This window comes from Anser brachyrhynchus, assembly GCF_964034855.1.
Source record: "Anser brachyrhynchus genome assembly, chromosome: 5".
In the NCBI taxonomy this organism is placed as follows: domain Eukaryota; kingdom Metazoa; phylum Chordata; class Aves; order Anseriformes; family Anatidae; genus Anser; species Anser brachyrhynchus.
In genome coordinates, this window is record NC_137699.1 from 11,981,566 (window position 1) to 12,000,069 (window position 18,504).

Here is an 18,504-nt window from a genome sequence, read left to right on the forward strand (position 1 = left end):
CATATGGGAGCAGAAAAGGGAACAAAGGCCTGAGGGCAGTCCTGCAACTGCCAGCCCTGCAGAGACAGAGGTGACGTGTTCTCTGTCTTGCAAAAGACTTGAAGGCAAAGGTAAGGAGCTGTGCTTCCCAGGTTGGCATGCAAAAAAAGGAGGCTGACAGCCCAGGAGCACTGCTGGAGAAACAAGTAGAAAAAAAAGTGAACACATGGAAAGAGTCTCAGGGAGCCAGTGGCAGGGTGGAAGTCCCCAGCATCAAAACCACAGCTGGAAGAGACAGTGAGAAGGGAGAGGGATGGCAGAGAAACCTCTGCTGAGAGCCAGGCAGCTCTGGGCCAGGTGTTTCCCAAACCTAGGGAGCTAACACCCAGGGAAGAGGGACCTGCACGGGCTCTGAAGGGGGACACTTTTATAGCACTTGTGGAAAATTCCAGCCCTACTTAATCTCCTGGGGCTTCTGCAAGATCATGACACAGAGAAAGGTACCAAACAGGAAAGAATTAGAGGAAAATGCCTCTCCTCTGGCAGCCACTATGGCTGTGCCAGGAATTAGCAGCAGCTGTGGAGCAGCCAGCCCTGCCTCCCCTCCTCCGGCCGCCTCTATAAACACCCAGAGCTTACTCAGAAGATTAGAAGGGAACGGGGCAAAAGACAACAGAGTCTCTTTTGTAATGAGGAAGGATTATGGCATCAAGTGACCGGCTGCGGCTCCCAAGTGGGTTTCAGGCTCCTTAGCACACCGTGTCTGCCAGGTTCAATCCCCCCACGAGCCAAGAGGAGGCGGGTTGTGGCGCTGGCCACAAAGGACCCAGCAAGGACACGTGCAGGACCAAACCTTCACCGTCTCCGGTGCAGCCCAGGAGCCCATGACTGTGAGTATCTAGCCCTCACAGGATCAGGTAGATTCCTTCAAAGACTAGCCGATCGATCTGTCTGTCTTGTGAACTCATCGCTCCTCTCACTCTATCTGTCCTCTGTATCTGTTCTCTGCATCTGCAGGAGGCGTTTGTGTCTGTTTCCAGTGTTACACGGCGGGTAACACACCTTGTACAGGCAAATCTGGCTTGCTACTGTGAGATCTTGATCATTGTGAACTCCATTTGTCTGATTAGTGTCAGTTGATCCCCAGGTGCAACAGCTAGATCGGATGGATCAGCCAGGGTGATGTAGGATCAGGCACAGGGGTGGCAACGCCACGCTCTCCCGTGGCCCCATGGGTGGCGTTGGGTTGTGTGGGATCTGCACAGGGGTGGCTCTTTGTCCCCAAACTGACCGCTTTACCACCGCCAGTGCTGCAGCGAACTGCCTCACACCATGCATCTCAACCCCAATCGGTGCCGTGAGTGTGCCAGCTGCCAAGTGACAACCGGGGACGTCCTGCATAGACCAGCAGGCGGGCAGGGAGCTGCCTTAACCACGCAGAGCTGAAGGCAAAATCAGTAGGAAAATCCCCATATCCTGCGCCCGAGCAGGACTGCACAGAGGTGGTGTCCATTATTTACGTGGACAAGAGCTGAAGTTTTCCATGTTTGGTAAAAAGTGGCTCTGTATCTGAATTACGCAACGAGGAGTCTCCCTCAGCAATTTCAAGACCCAAAGCACAGAGCAAACAGTCTGCTTCCTGCAAGCAGCCCCCAACAAATTTATGGGTGCTCCCATACATTTCTCATCTGTATAGCCCGTGTGCGTATAGGGTCTAGGGCGCTTAAAAACCACTATTCACAGTCCTGTGCACTGGGCAAAAATACACACGGAAAGGGCACAAACGCACATGAGTTTCTAGTTAAAGGTGCATCTGTGCAGCTCTCAACAGGGTGGGTGCCAGCTCTGTCCCTCCGGTATAATCTGTAAGAGGGGACTCAGGCAGAGTTAGGACAGGGAAACACAAAGGAGGTGCAGCACCGAGAAGCCAAATTCAGAACGAAGCCTGCTGTTTGTTGAAGCAGCCAACAAATTTTGCAGTTTCTCTTCACAGAGCCAGCTCACTGGGAGCTGAGTTTTCTCCACCTAACTGTAGGTCTTTCACTGAGATGCTTAAATAAGGAGGATGGACACAAACTCACCTCTGCAGACCAGTAAGGTCTGAATCATCCCTGGAAGCACTTCTTTGTCTCCGTCATTCAGACAAGAGCCCAAGACCTTGGTGTTATTAACATCAGTGTCACTGCAATGTCTATGTAACATCTGGCGATGTGTTTTGGCTTAGAAATTCCAACAGTTTTCACATTGGATAATTATTCGTGAAACGATCTGTGCTTGCCTGGCACGGATTACAGTGGCTTGTGTTTTTTTACAGCTTCAGGTTTACGTGAGTCTGACAATTAATTATGATTAATAATTATGTATTTAGGGCTAGACAAGAAGTGCAGCAGGGATGCTGCATGATTGGGAAGCATTTCATGAGCCTGAATGCCTTCTTCCTTTCGGCATGATTTATTGTGCAATGTATGGTTGAAAGAGTGGGGAGGTGAAGTTGCTGGAATTTGAGCTCTGTGAGCCTGGCCAAACTCCAAACCCCATCCCTCGGGTCTCTAACAGGGAAAGCTGTTCTGCCTGCAGGATCGGGACCGGCACAGGCCAGATATGCCCCCCAGCCCAAATTTAAAGACAGCAATATTTGTTGGACGAGTGCTACAAAACCCGTGAAATCTCCAGAGGTACCTTCATCTGGATCTGCACCAAGAAATCTCCCCATAAACTTCTTCATGGTTTCCTACCTTAATGACTTCATCTGACCTGTCTTTTGGTCTCAGCTCAGTCTTCCTCTCCTCCTTCCTTCGATCTTGTTTGCCTGCTGGGACACTTGAGGTTTCTCTGCCTCCTGCCCCTGTTCAGGCTTGCTGGCAGCTTCAATATCTGCCCATTTTGTGTTTCTGCCAGGATCTGTGATGACAGTGACATACACCAACCGCGTGGCCGATGCCCGCCTAGGCACCTTCTCCCAACTCCTGCTGCAGTGGAAAGGCAGTATCTACAAGCTCCTCTACTCCGAGTTCCTTATTTTCATCTCCCTCTACTTCGCCATCAGTCTTGTCTACAGGTGGGCATCCTTGCAGCAGCACTAACACAACCCCCCACTCTCAGCCTGTCCCAGAGCATGACAACTGAGCAATACAGTCCTGATAAAAAGGAACTGGCCAGACACTTGCCAGCCTCTGTTCAGAGGAGGAAAGGAAAGGTCCTTCCTCACCGCACCAGTATGGCTTAGCAGCTGACGGATTTCCTTTTTCTGGCCTGGAGAGGAACAGTTCCTCTTTCTGGGGATGAAGATTTGCATTTGGTGACTACCTGAGAAGAATGGTATGTAGACACCAAGGCTGAACCAGTACTGGAAGTACTAGTAATAGCAGGAAGCAATAGAAGAGAATTTCCCTCATGTACACAGCAAGCAACGCTTCTGAGAGCAGACATCAGCCCTGGGGCTGCAGACCTGTGATAAGGCAACCGTACTCTGTGGCTGGTCTGGTTTTAACGAGGAAAGTCAGGGACCTCCCCTAGCTGGGTCAACGTGCACGGATAGAGCACGGCGGGAGGAAAGCAGCTCTGAGACAGAGGCAGGAACACATGTCAGAACAGCCACTGCTGGCAGGAGCAGAGCTGGGGCTGACGCCCTAGGCTGCTCACCCACATCATCGTCAGGCTCACAGAGCGGCCGTGTTGTGGCTGCACATCCTCACCTTCCCTTGCCAGGTTCCTATCCCAGCAGGCCTGGGTCTCTTATGTGAGGCTGATGACTCTCTTTCTCCCTTTTAGGCTGATCCTCAGTGAAAGCCAAAGGCTGATGTTTGAGAAGCTGGCGCTCTACTGCAACAGCTATGCTGAGCTAATCCCCGTGTCCTTTGTGCTGGGTAAGGAGCTCTGACCGTGAGTGTGCAGGGAGGGGAACGGGGCAGCATTTGTCTCCCTGCTTTGTCATAGCTCTGCGGGTAGGCAGGATTCACCAAGCAGTTCCCTCACCCTGCCTCTGTAAAACCCCCAGGCAGAGAGCATCATCCCATGACGGAGCTGTGAGCTACGCACACAGCTTTCACCATCCGGCTGTACTGGCACCTTCTGGGTTCTCCCAGGAGGGCAGGGACCAAGTATCTCCAAACAAACTGAAAGGCAGGCTCTAGCTTTATCACGGAGATCTCAATTGCCTTGCAAGGCGTGCCTTCGCTCATCACCCAGTGACACGAGCATGTACACCTCCTGCTCCTTCAGGGCGGCTAACGTGGTCAGCTCCCCTCTAGGTTTCTACGTGGCCCTGGTCGTGTCCCGCTGGTGGGCTCAGTACGAGAGCATCCCGTGGCCCGACCGCATCATGAACCTGGTCTCCTGCAACGTGGACGGGGAGGACGAGTACGGGCGGCTCCTGCGCCGCACACTGATGCGCTACAGCAACCTGTGCAGCGTGCTGATCCTGCGCTCCGTCAGCACCGCCGTCTACAAGCGCTTCCCCAGCATGGAGCACGTCGTGAGGGCAGGTCAGTGCTGGCACTGCCTCCTGCACAGCTCTGGCCCCAGGCAGGCAGCACCTTGCTGCTGGGCTTGGGGCCAGGAGCTCTGTAAATGGCCCCTTGACCTCTATATTGGAGTAGAGAAAGTGCTACTACATGCTCTGCTGTCGGTCCTCAGCATCTGCTCGTGCACTATCCCTGCTCCTCTGAAATAACTGTTTACATTTCCCTGTTTCACAGCATGCTTGTTCCTACTTATGGCTGCAGTGCCTATTTGAAACATGAAGCATCTCTGCTCACCTTTTTTTTTATGTAAGGGGAGTGGAACTAGCAGGTGTGTGAATGGAGATATGCTGCAGGTCACGGGGCATCCCTGACTGATCAGATTCCTGTAACTGTGGTGCAGCGACTTCCCTAGCAGCTGCTCTGCAGTAAGTGACCCTGTGCACAGGCCTACAGCAGAGCGTGAGCAGACCCCTGCCAAGTTTTAAGTTTATCCTCTCAGGGTAAGAGTTTTCCCCTGGGAAGGTGAGAATTGGGAGACTCTGACCTAAACAGACCTCAAATGCAGGGCTCCCTGAATTCTCTCTGAAGATGCTCCTCACGGTACAACATTTTCCAGTTTATACACAGGGAGATGTCTGCAACTGCCCTAGTCATCTGGACTCCCTTCTCAATCCAGAGAGAAACAGGCAGTTCTAGCACACAAGTCATCACGTTCTCTAGGCATTTGCACCCTCAGCAGTACTATATTTTCCCAATGGTGGATGCTCTCAGACATATAGCCTGATTTTCAGGTGGTCCTGGGCAGAGCCAGGAGCTGGACTCAGAAGGGACCCACAGGAATCATCAACTCAGTATATTCTATGAAATGAGAAAATCTGTTTCTTACACTGCTACGAATCACAGTTTTAACAAGACTCCTTGTCCTTTTATGTCCCCCCCAAAGGTGAGTGCCCAAATCTTTCCTGCAATTATAAGGAGAGTTGAGGCGACCACCAGAAATTTAGATGTTTCTGTTTCCTACCAGATCAGCTCCTTTCCACTCTCTATGGACGTTCCTCTCCCATCTACTCTTTCCCACCCAGGTCTCATGACCCCAGAAGAGCACAAGAAGTTCGAGAGTTTGAATTCCCCCCACAACAAGTTTTGGATCCCTTGCGTGTGGTTCTCCAACCTAGCGGTGAAGGCAAGGAACGAGGGGAGGATCCGTGACAGCGTGCTGCTCCAGGGCATCCTGAACGTGAGTGACAGAGCCAGCAGGCAACTGCTGGAGATCCTTATCCAGTTCTCTGGGAAGAACCACAGGGATTTTCAGAGGTCATGCAAGGAATACTGAAGTAGGATGTGCAGACAGTGAGCCAGGCCTGTCCCTGGGGATATTGCATTAATTTTGATGGGAAATACCTTCACTGCAGCTCTCCTACTCATGACAGGACAGAGCTTTTCGTGGCCTGGTGACAGGTTAGCAATGGCACACACAAGAGGAGAGAGGAACGCGACACCTTTCTCAAAACTAGGATGGGAAGGAGCCATGTGGCTCATATCTAGGTGTAGTAATGGCACAAGGAAGCAGAACACGTATCTGGAAGGGACCATCAGAAGTCAAAAGCACCTTCAATAACCACGGTCCATGGGGAGAACTTCACTATCGACAACCCTTGGATAGTCCTGGGAAGCAGGCTGTGCTCCGCAGGCAGGACCTGGCAGTGATCCCTGCGCAGCTGTAGATTAAAAGAGGCTCCAGAGCAGCTCATCCTCCCTGGTATTTGCGTGCAGAGAACTGCATTGCCTCTGCTGCCGGGAGTGAAATTCATCCCTCTGGGCTATATTTGTCTAGACTCACCATATAATCAGGAAGGAGAGATGGATACTTCTAAGACATTATTTGCCTAACCTGATGAGCTGCTCACTTTTTGAAGAGAGAAATTCTGCTGTGAAGTGAGCTAGGAAGGGACCGTGGTCTCAGATGCGGACATCCAGGCAGCTTGCCCTCCAGGGAAGCATGAGACCCTGCTGGTTGTCTGGTGGGGATAGGCTGGACACCAGTGGAGCAGGAGTCCCAGCTGAGTCCTACCTACCAGGGGAGGTGTGAGCAGGAGGGGATGGGCTAGAGAAGGCCAGGAAAGGACACACAAAGTTGGTACCAACAACATGTTCCTTTTCCCCACTGCAGGAACTCAACACTCTGCGTAGCCAGTGCGGGCGGCTCTACGGCTACGACTGGATCAGCATCCCTCTGGTCTACACGCAGGTGAGAAGGGATCCCCCCACACCCATGGGGGTGAGAAGGGATCCCCCCACACCTGTGCATGCTACAAGGGAATCCCCACTGACACCCACCCATACCCATCCTACACAAGGACCTTGCTGATGCTCCGTTCACTTCTACCCCTCACCCACACCTATACACATAGCCTGAGCTGGCTCTCCTGCATGCGAAACCCAGCAGCACACGCTCAGCCCAGCCTCATTTCTGTAACTCAGGCACAGCCACCTCTACAGAAACACACAGGGTAATTATTTACCCGTGATGTGCTCCACGTGGACACACAGCAAACCCAGATACGTGCAGATCCAACACTGCAGAGCTGAGAGCTGTCTGCCAGCAAATCTGCTCCAGCACACAGGGCAGCTGTGATGCAGTTATGCCACATGCATGAAAGAGAGCTTTGTGCATGTGCTCAGCTGCCTGAGTTCCCCCAACACAACTCCAGACAGAACCTTTAGTACTAATTTGCTCCTTTGTCTCAAACATACAGCTGCTCAGGTAACACTAACACACGCCACCATGAAAAGGGAGCTGCTTCCATTCCTGCAGTGCTGAAGGTTAACAAGGAACACATTAGGAAACTACATCCCTGCACAGACCCCGCTGCCCTGAAAACTAGGAGCAAAAGCAATACCATAACATGTTGCACCAGCATCCCAAATTTACTTTTGGGGCAGAATACTTTGTGACCCTGGCACAGTGCTGCAGCCCCCCACCAAGAAGCCCATAGGAAGAAGACCTCAGCTCCACCAAAGCCTTACCCCAAGCACAGGAAAGAGAGTCTCAGCTACTGAGATGATCAGGAAGAAGTGACAGAGCCACGTCAGGCTGTAGAAAAGGCTGGCCCCAAATTGGCAGCTGCTCCAGGAGCAACATTCAGGTCTTGAAGTTGTGAGCAGGGTTTGCCAGATAGTCTGGACAGGGTCTCTGCCCCCTCTGCAGTGCACAACCCATTTTTCTACAGGTGCACATCCAGATTGCAAAGTCTGCCATTTCAAGTAACCTGCCCACTATGGAACAACCCCATGCTGCTCACTGCAGGGACAGCTTAAATCTTGTGGTGCTGGGTGTTTGTTTTGACCCCTCCCTGATTGCTGGATGGCAATGAGCCTCAGCTGCTAGTAATTTGCAAAGGGGAAGTTTCCAGTCCCATGATTACTCATTATAGCCTGAAAATCTGGGCAAGCAAGCAGGCACATATAAAAAAAATCCACCATTAGGACCAAAAAGGAGTCAGTCCAGAGCTGGCAGCTATGCTCAGAGTTCCCCTCACAAATTTAACAGGGGCCTGCTTGCATGGACCGAGCCGTGAGGGGCTCAAGAGAAATACCAGGAGAGGCAAACACACCTTAAATTATCAGCAAATAAACCATGCAGCCATGTGTCAGTGCTGTAAGCTCCTTCCACCCAGGATGTCAGGTGCCACCTTCTCTCTGTGATGCCTACATGTATGGCATTCCAGGGGCAGAGTGGCGTTTCCATTCCATGCAATGTACAAAACAGATGAAGGGCAAAGGGCATAATTAAAGCTTTCTGCAGCAGAAATGCATCTTCCTGGGGGGGGGGGGAAAAAAAAGCAGAGGAGAAGTATATTGTAACTGAGTACATGGCTTTCAAAATGCTACAGAGCCAGAACATCTGCAGCAGCTCGCTGCTGTTTGGGGTGGAACTAGGAGAGGGATGCTGAGAAAGCAAGTTGGGAACTCAAGGGCCTCTGCTGTGTCCCTTGGCACCTTTCCCAGGTGGTGACCGTGGCTGTTTACAGCTTCTTCCTGGCCTGTCTGATCGGGCGGCAGTTCCTGGATCCGGAAAAAGCATATCCTGGCCACGAGCTAGATCTCTTCGTGCCAGTCTTTACGTTTCTGCAGTTCTTCTTTTATGCTGGCTGGTTAAAGGTAAGTCCAAGAAAACATGCCTGGAACTGGAATCTGACCCAAACACGGGTTTTTCCCTGGTTTGTGCCAGCAGGGGCTGAGCTGTGGGCAACGTGCCGGGTGCTGGGACCCAACAGGGACTGAGGGCACTGCCAAGACCTTCAGTTTCTGAGCACCTCATTCTGAAGACCAACTCCACCTTTGCTTAGTTTGGGGAAAAGAGAGGCAGTGGGCTGCGCTTTATCTGCAGAGTGTTGCACGTGGTCTGCAGCAAGCACGGGGCAGTTCCTGTGTGTACCGATGCCTCCTAACAACTGGAAAGGTTCTGGTTTTAACCCACCCCTTTTGGGGGGAAACAGCATTGCTCCAAATTCAGGACACATCACCCTTGAGGGTAGTTCTGGATTGAGCCCCGTGGCCCTTCCTCCTGCAGGGAAAAGGGTGGGTACGACCGTGACCCTTGCTGTGTGCTCTCCACGTGCAGGTGGCCGAACAGCTCATCAACCCTTTTGGGGAGGATGATGATGACTTTGAGACCAACTGGCTCATCGACAGGAACCTGCAGGTACGGTGAAGGCAGGAGCCTCCTGGCCCACAGAGGCAGGAGAGCACCTGAGGGCTCAGCATAGTCGTGATGTTCTGTAGCACTTCTGCCTGCAGTGGGGCAGAGAAGCAGTCCATGACCCTTGTGCTTATCTGAGGCTTCGGTGGCTGTATGTTAAGAAGGGGCTCAGGATCTCCAAAAAGAGACAGCTAGGAAAGCAGGAGGAGAGCATAAGGTTCCCCAGTGGATACAAGGGTGAAGGCAACCAGCTCAGTGTTCCTTCTCAGCAGCCAGGGAAACATCCCAGGCTCCAGGAAAACTAGGGCAAGGTGTGTGCCAGGAAGACACACACACACCAAGCAACACAGGGCTTTTGGCACATAGAGATACATTTGGTACACAGAGACCAGCAGCAGTTCCACCCGGCCCCCTTAGCCCATATTTTGGCACACATGATGGATCCTGACTTGTTTCAGACCCTCGCTGCCTTTCGATGATAAATCATTCCTGCCTCTTCCTATCTTTTCCCACCCTATGTCTGTACCTAAAACTGCCTCCTCTGGTTTCTTCCATGCAGTTACTCTCCACCTTCAGTCCTTCCTAACATTAAGCTTGTCTGTTCTAGCGAGTGTGTTGCTTTCATTTTTCCTTCAGAATCACCTTCCTTTTAATTAATCAAATCTCTCCATGTGAAAAATAAAAAATAAAAATAAAATAAAAACACATATCAAAGCTAGCTACTCATCTCACCCCTGGGCTACATTGCTCCCTCCTGCATTATTTGTCCACTGACAATAGGCACATGCAACGCCACTCGCTGACACTGCTGCTGTCCCGGTAGGTGTCCCTTATGGCAGTGGACGAGATGCATCAGGATTTGCCCATCCTGGAGAAGGACCTATACTGGAACGAGCCCGACCCCCAGCCACCTTACACCGCAGCCACTGCTGAGTACAAGCGCCCCTCCTTCCTTGGCTCTACTTTTGATATCAGGTGGGTGCAACTGCAGGGCGTCAGAGCAGACCACATTTACGCCTCAGATCAGGTGTTGCGCAGGATATTGTGCTTAAGGGGTAAGAGAGCAATAACTTCTTCCCCCACGGTCTGTGAAATCCTGCTCCAGTATATTTCAGGCTCATCCAAAGATGACAGCCGATAACTTTCTTGGCAAAGGATGCCTCTGACCTCTCGCTGCCCTCCTCTACTATGAGCACCGCTATTTCGGGGGGACTAACACACAATTAATGGCAACACAGGAGGAGAGGCTTGCCACAGGCAGCAACATTCCCGTGCTGCCAGCCTCCCCACCAAAACACTGCCTGTCGTGGCCGCGTTACAGCCTGTCCTGCCTTTCCCCAGCATGCAGAAAGAAGAGATGGAGTTCCAACCCCTGGAGCAAATTAAAGAGAACGAGGAGGCGAACCACTCCACGCCACTGCTGGGACACCTGGGCCGCCTCCTTGGTGTCCAGTCACCCACCTTCTCCAGGTCCTCCTCCCGGATGAACCTGCTGCGCCGGCGAGGGGAGCCCACCTCCCCCTTCTTGCACTACGCCTACCAAGACACAGGCAAGGCTGTCCCCTCCCCGAGGGGGGACACCACCTCACAGGAGCAGTGGGACGGCGACGATGGAAAGCTAAGGGAGTTTGATGCCTTTATGTCAACCCCATTTTACGAGAGACCCGGTTTCTACAGCGCTCCACAGACGCCGATCAGCTCCATCCCCATGATCTTCCCTTCCCGGCGCCAGGGCCGCAAGAAGCCCCCTGCGCTCTCCAGCATTGCTGCGTGCTCCAATTCCCTCAGGGACGTCATCGCCAACTCCTCGCCTTCCAGGACGAGCGATATGTACAAAAGCCAGAGCTCCCTTGGCTCAGGTACCAAGGAAACGTTTATTTGGCCAACGGAAAGGAACAAAGGTCCTGACTCGCTGGTTGTAACGGTGGAAGAAAAACCCAACTCTAACAGTAGAGGCAGAGAAGCTGCCACAACGGGGAGTCCAGAAGCTCTGTCCACAGCATCAGACAGCCCTAAATTCCCCCTCCTGGCAGAGTCCCCAAACCATGAGAAGCAGGGCAACTTCAAGAGCCTGAAGAGCTCGAAAGGCTCCCAGCCACCCTGGCTAACTCTGGAGAACACAACAGCCGGCCCTGGTTCTGAGCAGCTGAGCTCCCTGCACCCCCCCGGCACCAAAGCGCCCACCAGCAGCCCCCCTCCCTGCTTCTCCTTCACTCCTGTAACATCTCCAGTGCTGGAGAGGTCCCCCGTGGGGAATGCAGGCCCCGACAGCCTAAGTTCAGAAGACACAAGCAGCGCGCCAGACCCGTACCCGTCAGAGGTTTCTGGGACAAGAGATTCAGGAAACAGAAGCAGTAATAATCCCCCGACAAGAGAGACAAGACCAGTGGAGAGCCCGTCCCCAAACGATTCTGGCATCTCCCTCGGTGACGGTGACTGCGTGGGGCTGATGGAGGTGATCATGGAGACTAGTGAGAGCACATGTGACGATCTGATGGATCAGTACAGCTAAAGGAGACCAAAAGACACAGAGGTCTGTTAAAATACCTGCCATACAAGTGATACTGCAATATCTTTACACCTGGGCCAACAGAAGAGCAGTGCAGCCAAACCCCAAGCTGCTGGAGCATTCACCAAGAGCCCAGCCCAGGTGACTCAACACTCCTGCCCTCAGGTACAGTAGCAGGCACACGATTTCAGTGTTGCAACAAGAAAAAAAGTGAGGAAAAACCCTACACTTTAGCAAAACCAGCAAGACTTTTAGTGTTAGGCATTACAGATGCCTAACAGCAGAACTGTAGCTGAGGTGACAGCATCCTGACAACCCTGGAATTCAGGTGTAGCCCAAAGCAGAAGAAGAATACAGCCAGTGACACCTCCTCACAGCAGGAATTAGAACCCCAAGTTTACATTATTTGCCACAAGGCCCACTACATGTCTCATGCAGGGCTTGCACTACTGACAGATACTCCAGGGAAAGAAAGGGACTGAGTCACAGCACCCGTGATACAGACCCACAGTGCCTCACGGAGCCCTACCTACCTGGTACTCCCCCATACTGGGAAAGCAATGGGATAAGGCTCTTGAACAGGTGGCTGCAGGCAAAGGTGTTCACATTGCTTCCATTTCCCCATCGCATCTGCCACTGACCTGAAAGCTCTCAAGGAAGTCTTGTCAATGGCAGCAGACACCACTAAGGTAAGATTTCTAACTATTCTCCCTGAAAACAACAATAAAAAAAGCAAGGCTGAAGTCCAGGACCACTTGTTTCCTCATTTCAGTTTCTGTGCAATAGAAATTTAAAGTGTTAAAGAAAAGTGTTCCTCTTTTCAGATCTTCAGGAACAGCTGCGGAACTCCCCACACCACAGGGAACAGAACAAATTCAGTCCACCTCACATACTCCCCCCCCTCTGCCTTTCAGATAGTTTGGCCTCAGCTGGTGTCACCAGCACCCCCAACTCCCAGCATTGTCTTTCGAGGTAGTTCCTGAATCACCGTTTGTCTAGCTTAGAGCACACAGACAGCTCTTTACTCACAGTAAGTTTTCTTTACAGACAAGTGCAGTCCCAGTTGCCAGGCAGGCATGATGCTCGGTGAGGCATTAATCCCACCCTTCAGCAACTCAGGAAGCCCAGAGATACCAAAGCCTCCCTTTCCTTGCATTAAAGCACAAGTTGTAGTGGCAAAAGCATTTTAAAACAGCTTTAGTCCCTGAGCAATTCCTGCAGTGGATACTACTGGATAGAAAAAAAGCTAATTTATAAAAGTGTTAAGCAAGAAAAAGTACAACTTGACCCCCCTTATGCATTTCTTCATGCCCAGCTTAAGATAAGACTCTCCCAGTGGAGACTAGGGAGCACAATCCTTTCCTTTCAAGAAAAACAGAACGAACCACTTTGAACCAAGTCACTTTATTGGATGGAAGGCGATACACAAAACACAAGAGAAAAGAAGGCTGATATTTGGTACAGAGTAAGAGAACTGTTTATCTAGATAGCTGAAGATGCATGCACTGCTGGACAGTAAAGCAGGAATCTTCCTGAAACCCACAGGGTGGTGTTCGTGGCAAGACTTCAGCTCTCATTGTCACTGTGCCCTAGGGTGTGCTTGTCGAAGAGGTACTCTGCCATGCCATACTTGGGTGCCCCCATCTTGCGCAGGTTGGTCACATGGTCGCCCAGCTCCTTGATGGCCTTCACCTGCTCATCCAGGTAGTGAGTTTCAATGAAGTCACACAGCTGAAATGGAGATGAAAGTTTAGGTCTGCACATGGCTCATCCTGCTGAAACAGGATCTGAAATCATTCTAACTCTGCCTAGTGAAAGATGATATACAAGAACAATTTTAAAGCTGCAGAAGCTATCTGAGAAGTAGCCTTTGATCTTGTTCTTGCATTACTGAGGCAAAACTAAAGTGAGGCACGCCTATCCAGGCACACTTGCTCCAGGAACCTGCATTACGATATCATCATGTTCAGGAAACATTCTTTTCTTCGCCACAAGAAAGTTCCTGAACACATTTAGAGCACTGTATAGCCCTTCATGGTAACTATTAACACCTGTTGCCCAGCATGTTACTCCTTTTAGAGGAACTTTAGCTTGCAGACATTTTCAGAAGTACTCTGAAACCACAGGTTTATTCACACTTGGGAATTGCTTAATACACTTCTCTGAAGTGTTGCCCACATGCCTTCTGTTCTGAAGAAGAGCATCAGGAGGGGCTGAACACAGCCATACACCCACTGCTCTGTAAGGACAGCTGTAACCACCCAAACACAACATAACTGGTCCTCTGCAAGAAGAAAAAAAGCACAATAACCCCACCAAATGGGTGCAGTAGGTGCTGACACCTGTGCCCTTCCCTTTGGGAGGGCTGCACAGCTTGTCCATCCCTTTTTTCACCAGTAGGACCAGCAGGTACCCCCAGTTCACCTCCCGCCCAGTCACACACACTCCCTGCACAGCTACTTTCTCACTTCAGTGGCCACTTACATGCGGGTCATTCTTTTCAGTTGCCAATTTGTGCAGCTCCAACAGCGACTGGTTCACGTTCTTCTCCAGGTGCAGGGCGCACTCCATTGCTGTCAGTCCATTCTCCCAGTCATCACGATCTGGTTTCTACAGGGGAAAGCCCATGACCATATTTTAAGTAACCAAGGACCAATAGAGATCTAAAATGCTTTGCTCTGTCTCAGACTCTGCTTAGAAAAGCAACTTGCTGCATCCTGCAGCTTTCCAGTAAGGGTCTTATACTGGAAGTTTTGAGCACAACCAAGTTCAGGCATTTTGAAGTTTTGAAAAGCTTGATAGTGCACACTGAACAGAACTGAATGCATGCTGAAGTCACAGAACAGAGATGCCTGTTCCCTAAGTCCTTCTGTTATGCTCAGTGAAATCTTGCAGGGTAAGACTTAACAGAGCTGCTTTCTTCCTCCTCCCACCCTTGTAATCTAACAGCCTAAGCAAGCAGGTGCCCTGGTTTCAGCTGAGATAAGGTTTACTCAGAGTGGCTGATATGGTGCCATGTTTTGGATGTAGGAGAAAGTGTTGATAACATACTGGTGTTTAGTTGTTGCAGAGCAGTGCTTACATCAGCTCATGGACTTTCCAGCTCCTCATACCGCCCTGCCAGCAAGGAGGCTGGGGGTGCACAAGGAGCTGGGAAGGGACACAACCATGACAGCTGACCCCAACTGGCCAAGGGGATATCCCACACCATATGGCATCACATTGAACAATAAAAAAAGGGGGAGTCAGCCAGGGAGAGACAACAGAACTGCTTGGGGACAAGCTGGGCATTGGTCTGTGAGTCATAAGCAACTGCACTGTGCATCACTTGCTTTGTATGTTTTGTTATTGTTTCACTTTCCTTTTCTGTCCACTGGAGTATACAAGCAGCTGCTGCTGCTCTCCGAAATCCCTAGGGAATTCCTTCCCTTCCAGCCTGGAGACAGGCCCCAAGTCTAGTTCTGCATTAGACAGGACAACCCAAAGCACTAGTCCTCACCTTGATGTCCTGCAAGAAGATGCGGCCGCCCCGCTGGTTCTGCAGCTTCATCAGCTTCTCAGCATGCTCACGTTCCTCGTGGGACTGGTGCAGGAAGTACTTGGCAAAGTTTTTCAAAGCCACATCATCCCGGTCAAAGTAGTAGGACTGAAAAGAAAGAATGCACATGCTCAGAAGCCTAATACTCACTCCAGCAGGCACACGAAGCAAAGCTCATACTGTGACTTCAGACATGTCTGCAATCAGCCCTACTTCAAGACAGCAAGAGTCCAAGCTAGGGCTAGCCAGCAGCACAACAGACAGCAAGGCAATACGGCAGAGCTCTTCCCTTCATAAGAAGTTCAATTTTCCCAGCCTGGATTAAGTTTTAACCTGCATCCCAATCATTAACACAAATAAATGGTATTTGCAGTTCACTCCTAAATATACAAAAACCCATGCCCCACTGTGTTTGCTCTTCTGCTGCCTTAAACACAGGCTCTAAATGCCTCGCTGTAAACAAGGATGAGTTTTCCCTGTGTTCTTTGTTTACAATGATCACTGGTCAAGGTTCTGACTCATAACACTAGTTCAGAGGGCAAAGAACTTGAAGATAATTCTACAGAAAAGCCCTCATGAGTGTTTCACCAGGTTTACTGGGGAATAGACTAGTAAATACACTTTCTACTTCTGAAAAATCTTCAGTATCACTTTTTAAAAACAGAAGTTTAACTGAAGTGCATGTTCAACAAATGCAAAGTCATCTCTTGAAAAACAGGATATGTAATAGCTGTTAGAAGTCACAGCTTATTTCTATTTTGGTCTTAAGGAGACTTCAATAGAAAGCTTTGTATCAACTACCAGTTATTTCCAAGATGAGACAGCATGGAATTCTCTGCTCTTTAACCAGCAGTTAGGAGGTTTCATGGCAAGACAATGGTGCTTGTGTGTCACTACTACCACCAACAGTTACATTTGGCTTGCAGCTGAGGTTCAACCCTCCACAGTAACCCAGAAAGAAGCTTTAACTGTACACTTAGGTGCCCCAACTTACTACAGTGTCACTACAAAGTCTCAAGTTACCTGCAAATCTAAGTCACCCGGATTGCTGCAGAGGTCAGAGCCGTGCCCATACCGAGTTACTCAACTCAGCTATGGCTAAAATCGGAGTCTCTTGCCAAGTACAAGAGGCACAGGGCCAAGAAACCCCTGGATTCCTAATTCACTTCAGAACTAGGAAGGACCGTGCCTGCGAGAGGAGAACGCCCGCGGGAGAGGCGCCAATCACCTCGTTAGGCAATCCCAGCCATCCAGCCCTGCCCCAAGGGCAGAGGCGCTCGGAGGCTGCTGAGCTGCGCTGATAACGAGGCCGCCCGGGGCGGCAAACAAAGAGCAGTTAACGTGTAACCGGCCCCCGCCCGAGATAAGCGCCTCACCTACGGAAAACCGGCGCAAATAAGCGGCTGTCGCCGTCCCCGGGCGGAGCAAGGAGGCTGCGCGGGGAGGGCCGCCCCTGCCTCCCCGGCGGGGCTGGGGCACCCCGCGGCTCTCACGCCCTCCCTGCCCCCTTCCTTCAGGGGAAAACCTCCCCCGGGGGCGGCGGGATTTCTCCCTTTAGCTCGACCCCGCGAAGCCCTCGGCGAGGAGGAGGAGGAGGCGGCCCCGCCGCGAAGGCCCGCCTTCCCCCGAGGCTGGCCTCCTCGGGGAGGCCAAACCACAACACCCCCCACAGGCCCCACATCACCAGGGCCTAGAGACCCCCGAGCCCCCCCCCCCCCAAACGCAGCCCCCACCCCCTCCCCCGAAAGCGGCCTTCCCCCCCTCACCATGCTGAGGTACACGTAGGACGCGTAGAGCTCCAGGTTGATCTGGCGGTTGACGGCCGCTTCGCAGTCCTGGTGGTAGTTCTGGCGCACCTGGGAGAGAGGGGTAGCCATCGCGCTGCCGTGAGAGGAGAGGCTGCGGTGTCGGTGTGCGGCTGGTGGTGGTAGTGAGGCGGCGGGCCCGAGCGCGGCCGGTTCCGTCCAAGCACTGTTGACGCAGGAACCCGCTCCGCTCCGCCTCGCCGACGCACTCTGGGCCGGCTCCCTTCGACGCCGTGCCTTTTATAGCGTCGCCGGCGTCACCGCGCGCATGCGCGCCGGCGTGGCGGGAAACGGGGGGGGGGGCGAGGGGGCGGGGACTGGCGGCGCTGCCCGCCGCGCTTCTGCTGGCCCAGCGTGACTCAGCACCTCCCCCGCGGCGCGTGACCGGCGGCCACGCCCCTTACCCTGGCCACGCCCCCTCCTCCTCCCGGTCCCCCTCCCCTCGCCGTCCCCCCCCCGCCCGCCCCAGTGCTCGGGGCCGGGCCCAGTTGGGTCGGCTTGGGCCTGAATCCTAGAGTCATTAATGTTGGAAAAGGCCCCCAAAATGACCTGGTCCAACCGTCCCCTACCACCGATGTCACCCACTGACCCGTGTCCCTCAGCACCACGTCCAACCTTCCCTTGAACACCCCCAGGGACGGTGACTCCACCACCTCCCTGGGCAACCCGTCCCAATACCTAACCCCTCGCTTTGAGAAGAAATGTCCCCTAATTTCCACCTTGGAGCAACTTGAAGCCATTCCCCCTAGTCCTATTGCTAGCTACCTGCAAGAAGATGCCGACCCCAGCTCCCCACACCTTCCCTTCAGGGAGTTGTAGAGAGTGGAAGGAGACCCTGGGGGTAAAGGAGGCCCTGAGAGTAAAGGATTCCCTGAGGATGAAGCAGGTCCTGAGGATGAAGCAGGTCCTGGGGATGAAGGAGGCCCATGGGATGAAGGAGGCCCGTGAGATGAAGGAGGCCCTGCCATGGATGAAGCAGGCCCTGCCATTCTGCCCCCACAGGAGCACAGCCATTTGTGCCTACGCCCCGTGGCCCTGACAATAAAACACACTTGTTTGTCCCCAGAAAACAGCATGCAGCTTTGTAACTTCAACAGGAACGGCTTGAGCTGCTTAGGACAGCGTCAGGAGGAAGAAATCTGTGCCATAGTAGATACTTTCTTCCCGCTTTCGTGTACTCTCCTGGAGCGGAACATCAAGTTCTAGCTCTGGCTTTCCGCACCAGCAAACATCGGTGACTCAGAGACGAGGCCCAGTAAGCTTTCAGACTTCCTCCTTTCAGTGACCAGGCCCAGCTTCGGATAGATACCGCCACAAAAATGCAGTGAAGAAATGCAAGTAACCATTAAATAAGGGCCAAAATCCTTGGTTAATCTGGTGAGCCAACCCAAGAAGAAAGAACACAGCTGAGGGGCACCATCTTTCCTCGGAGCTGCTACAAGATAGGGACAGGCACATGCAACAATCACCGCTGGTGTTTGCGTGTGACCTTGGGAAAGAAACTCACT

At 52.2% G+C, this 18,504-nt stretch overlaps 2 protein-coding genes across 3 annotated transcripts; one reads left to right on the plus strand and one right to left on the minus strand.

Annotated features, from left to right (window-relative positions):
• Positions 1-236: 236 nt before the first annotated feature.
• LOC308195302 (bestrophin-1-like) lies at positions 237-13,384 on the plus strand. 2 transcript variants are annotated; one of them, XM_080592440.1, is made up of 10 exons: positions 237-869; positions 2,878-3,037; positions 3,751-3,845; positions 4,230-4,463; positions 5,525-5,679; positions 6,613-6,690; positions 8,451-8,603; positions 9,067-9,147; positions 9,968-10,119; positions 10,486-13,384. In XM_080592440.1, exons 2-10 carry the CDS (start codon positions 2,886-2,888, stop codon positions 11,654-11,656), a joined length of 2,271 nt encoding a protein of 756 aa, XP_080448566.1. In that variant the 5' UTR covers positions 237-869; positions 2,878-2,885; the 3' UTR covers positions 11,657-13,384. The 2 variants fall into 2 exon arrangements, with proteins under 2 accessions (XP_080448566.1, XP_080448567.1); XM_080592441.1 differs by lacking the exon at positions 237-869 and having other exon boundaries at positions 876-3,037.
• Positions 13,042-17,342, minus strand: FTH1 (ferritin heavy chain 1). The gene is made up of 4 exons (XM_080592442.1): positions 16,958-17,342; positions 15,153-15,299; positions 14,138-14,263; positions 13,042-13,384 (listed from the first exon to the last, which is right to left on the minus strand). The coding sequence occupies exons 1-4, from the start codon at positions 17,066-17,068 to the stop codon at positions 13,220-13,222; spliced, it is 549 nt and encodes a 182-aa protein (XP_080448568.1). The 5' UTR covers positions 17,069-17,342; the 3' UTR covers positions 13,042-13,219.
• Between the last annotated feature and the right edge of the window lie 1,162 nt (positions 17,343-18,504).

Coding starts and splice junctions, on each gene's coding strand:
- LOC308195302 (XM_080592440.1), top strand. CDS start 2,886: ATGACAGTGACATACACCAACCGCGTGGCCGATGCCCGCCTAGGCACC. Junction 3,846..4,229: donor CCCCGTGTCCTTTGTGCTGG/GTAAGGAGCTCT, acceptor GCTCCCCTCTAG/GTTTCTACGTGGCCCTGGTC. Junction 4,464..5,524: donor GGAGCACGTCGTGAGGGCAG/GTCAGTGCTGGC, acceptor TTTCCCACCCAG/GTCTCATGACCCCAGAAGAG.
- FTH1 (XM_080592442.1), bottom strand. CDS start 17,068: ATGGCTACCCCTCTCTCCCAGGTGCGCCAGAACTACCACCAGGACTGC. Junction 14,264..15,152: donor TCTTCTTGCAGGACATCAAG/GTGAGGACTAGT, acceptor TTTCCCCTGTAG/AAACCAGATCGTGATGACTG. Junction 13,385..14,137: donor CTGAAAAGAATGACCCGCAT/GTAAGTGGCCAC, acceptor TCTCCATTTCAG/CTGTGTGACTTCATTGAAAC.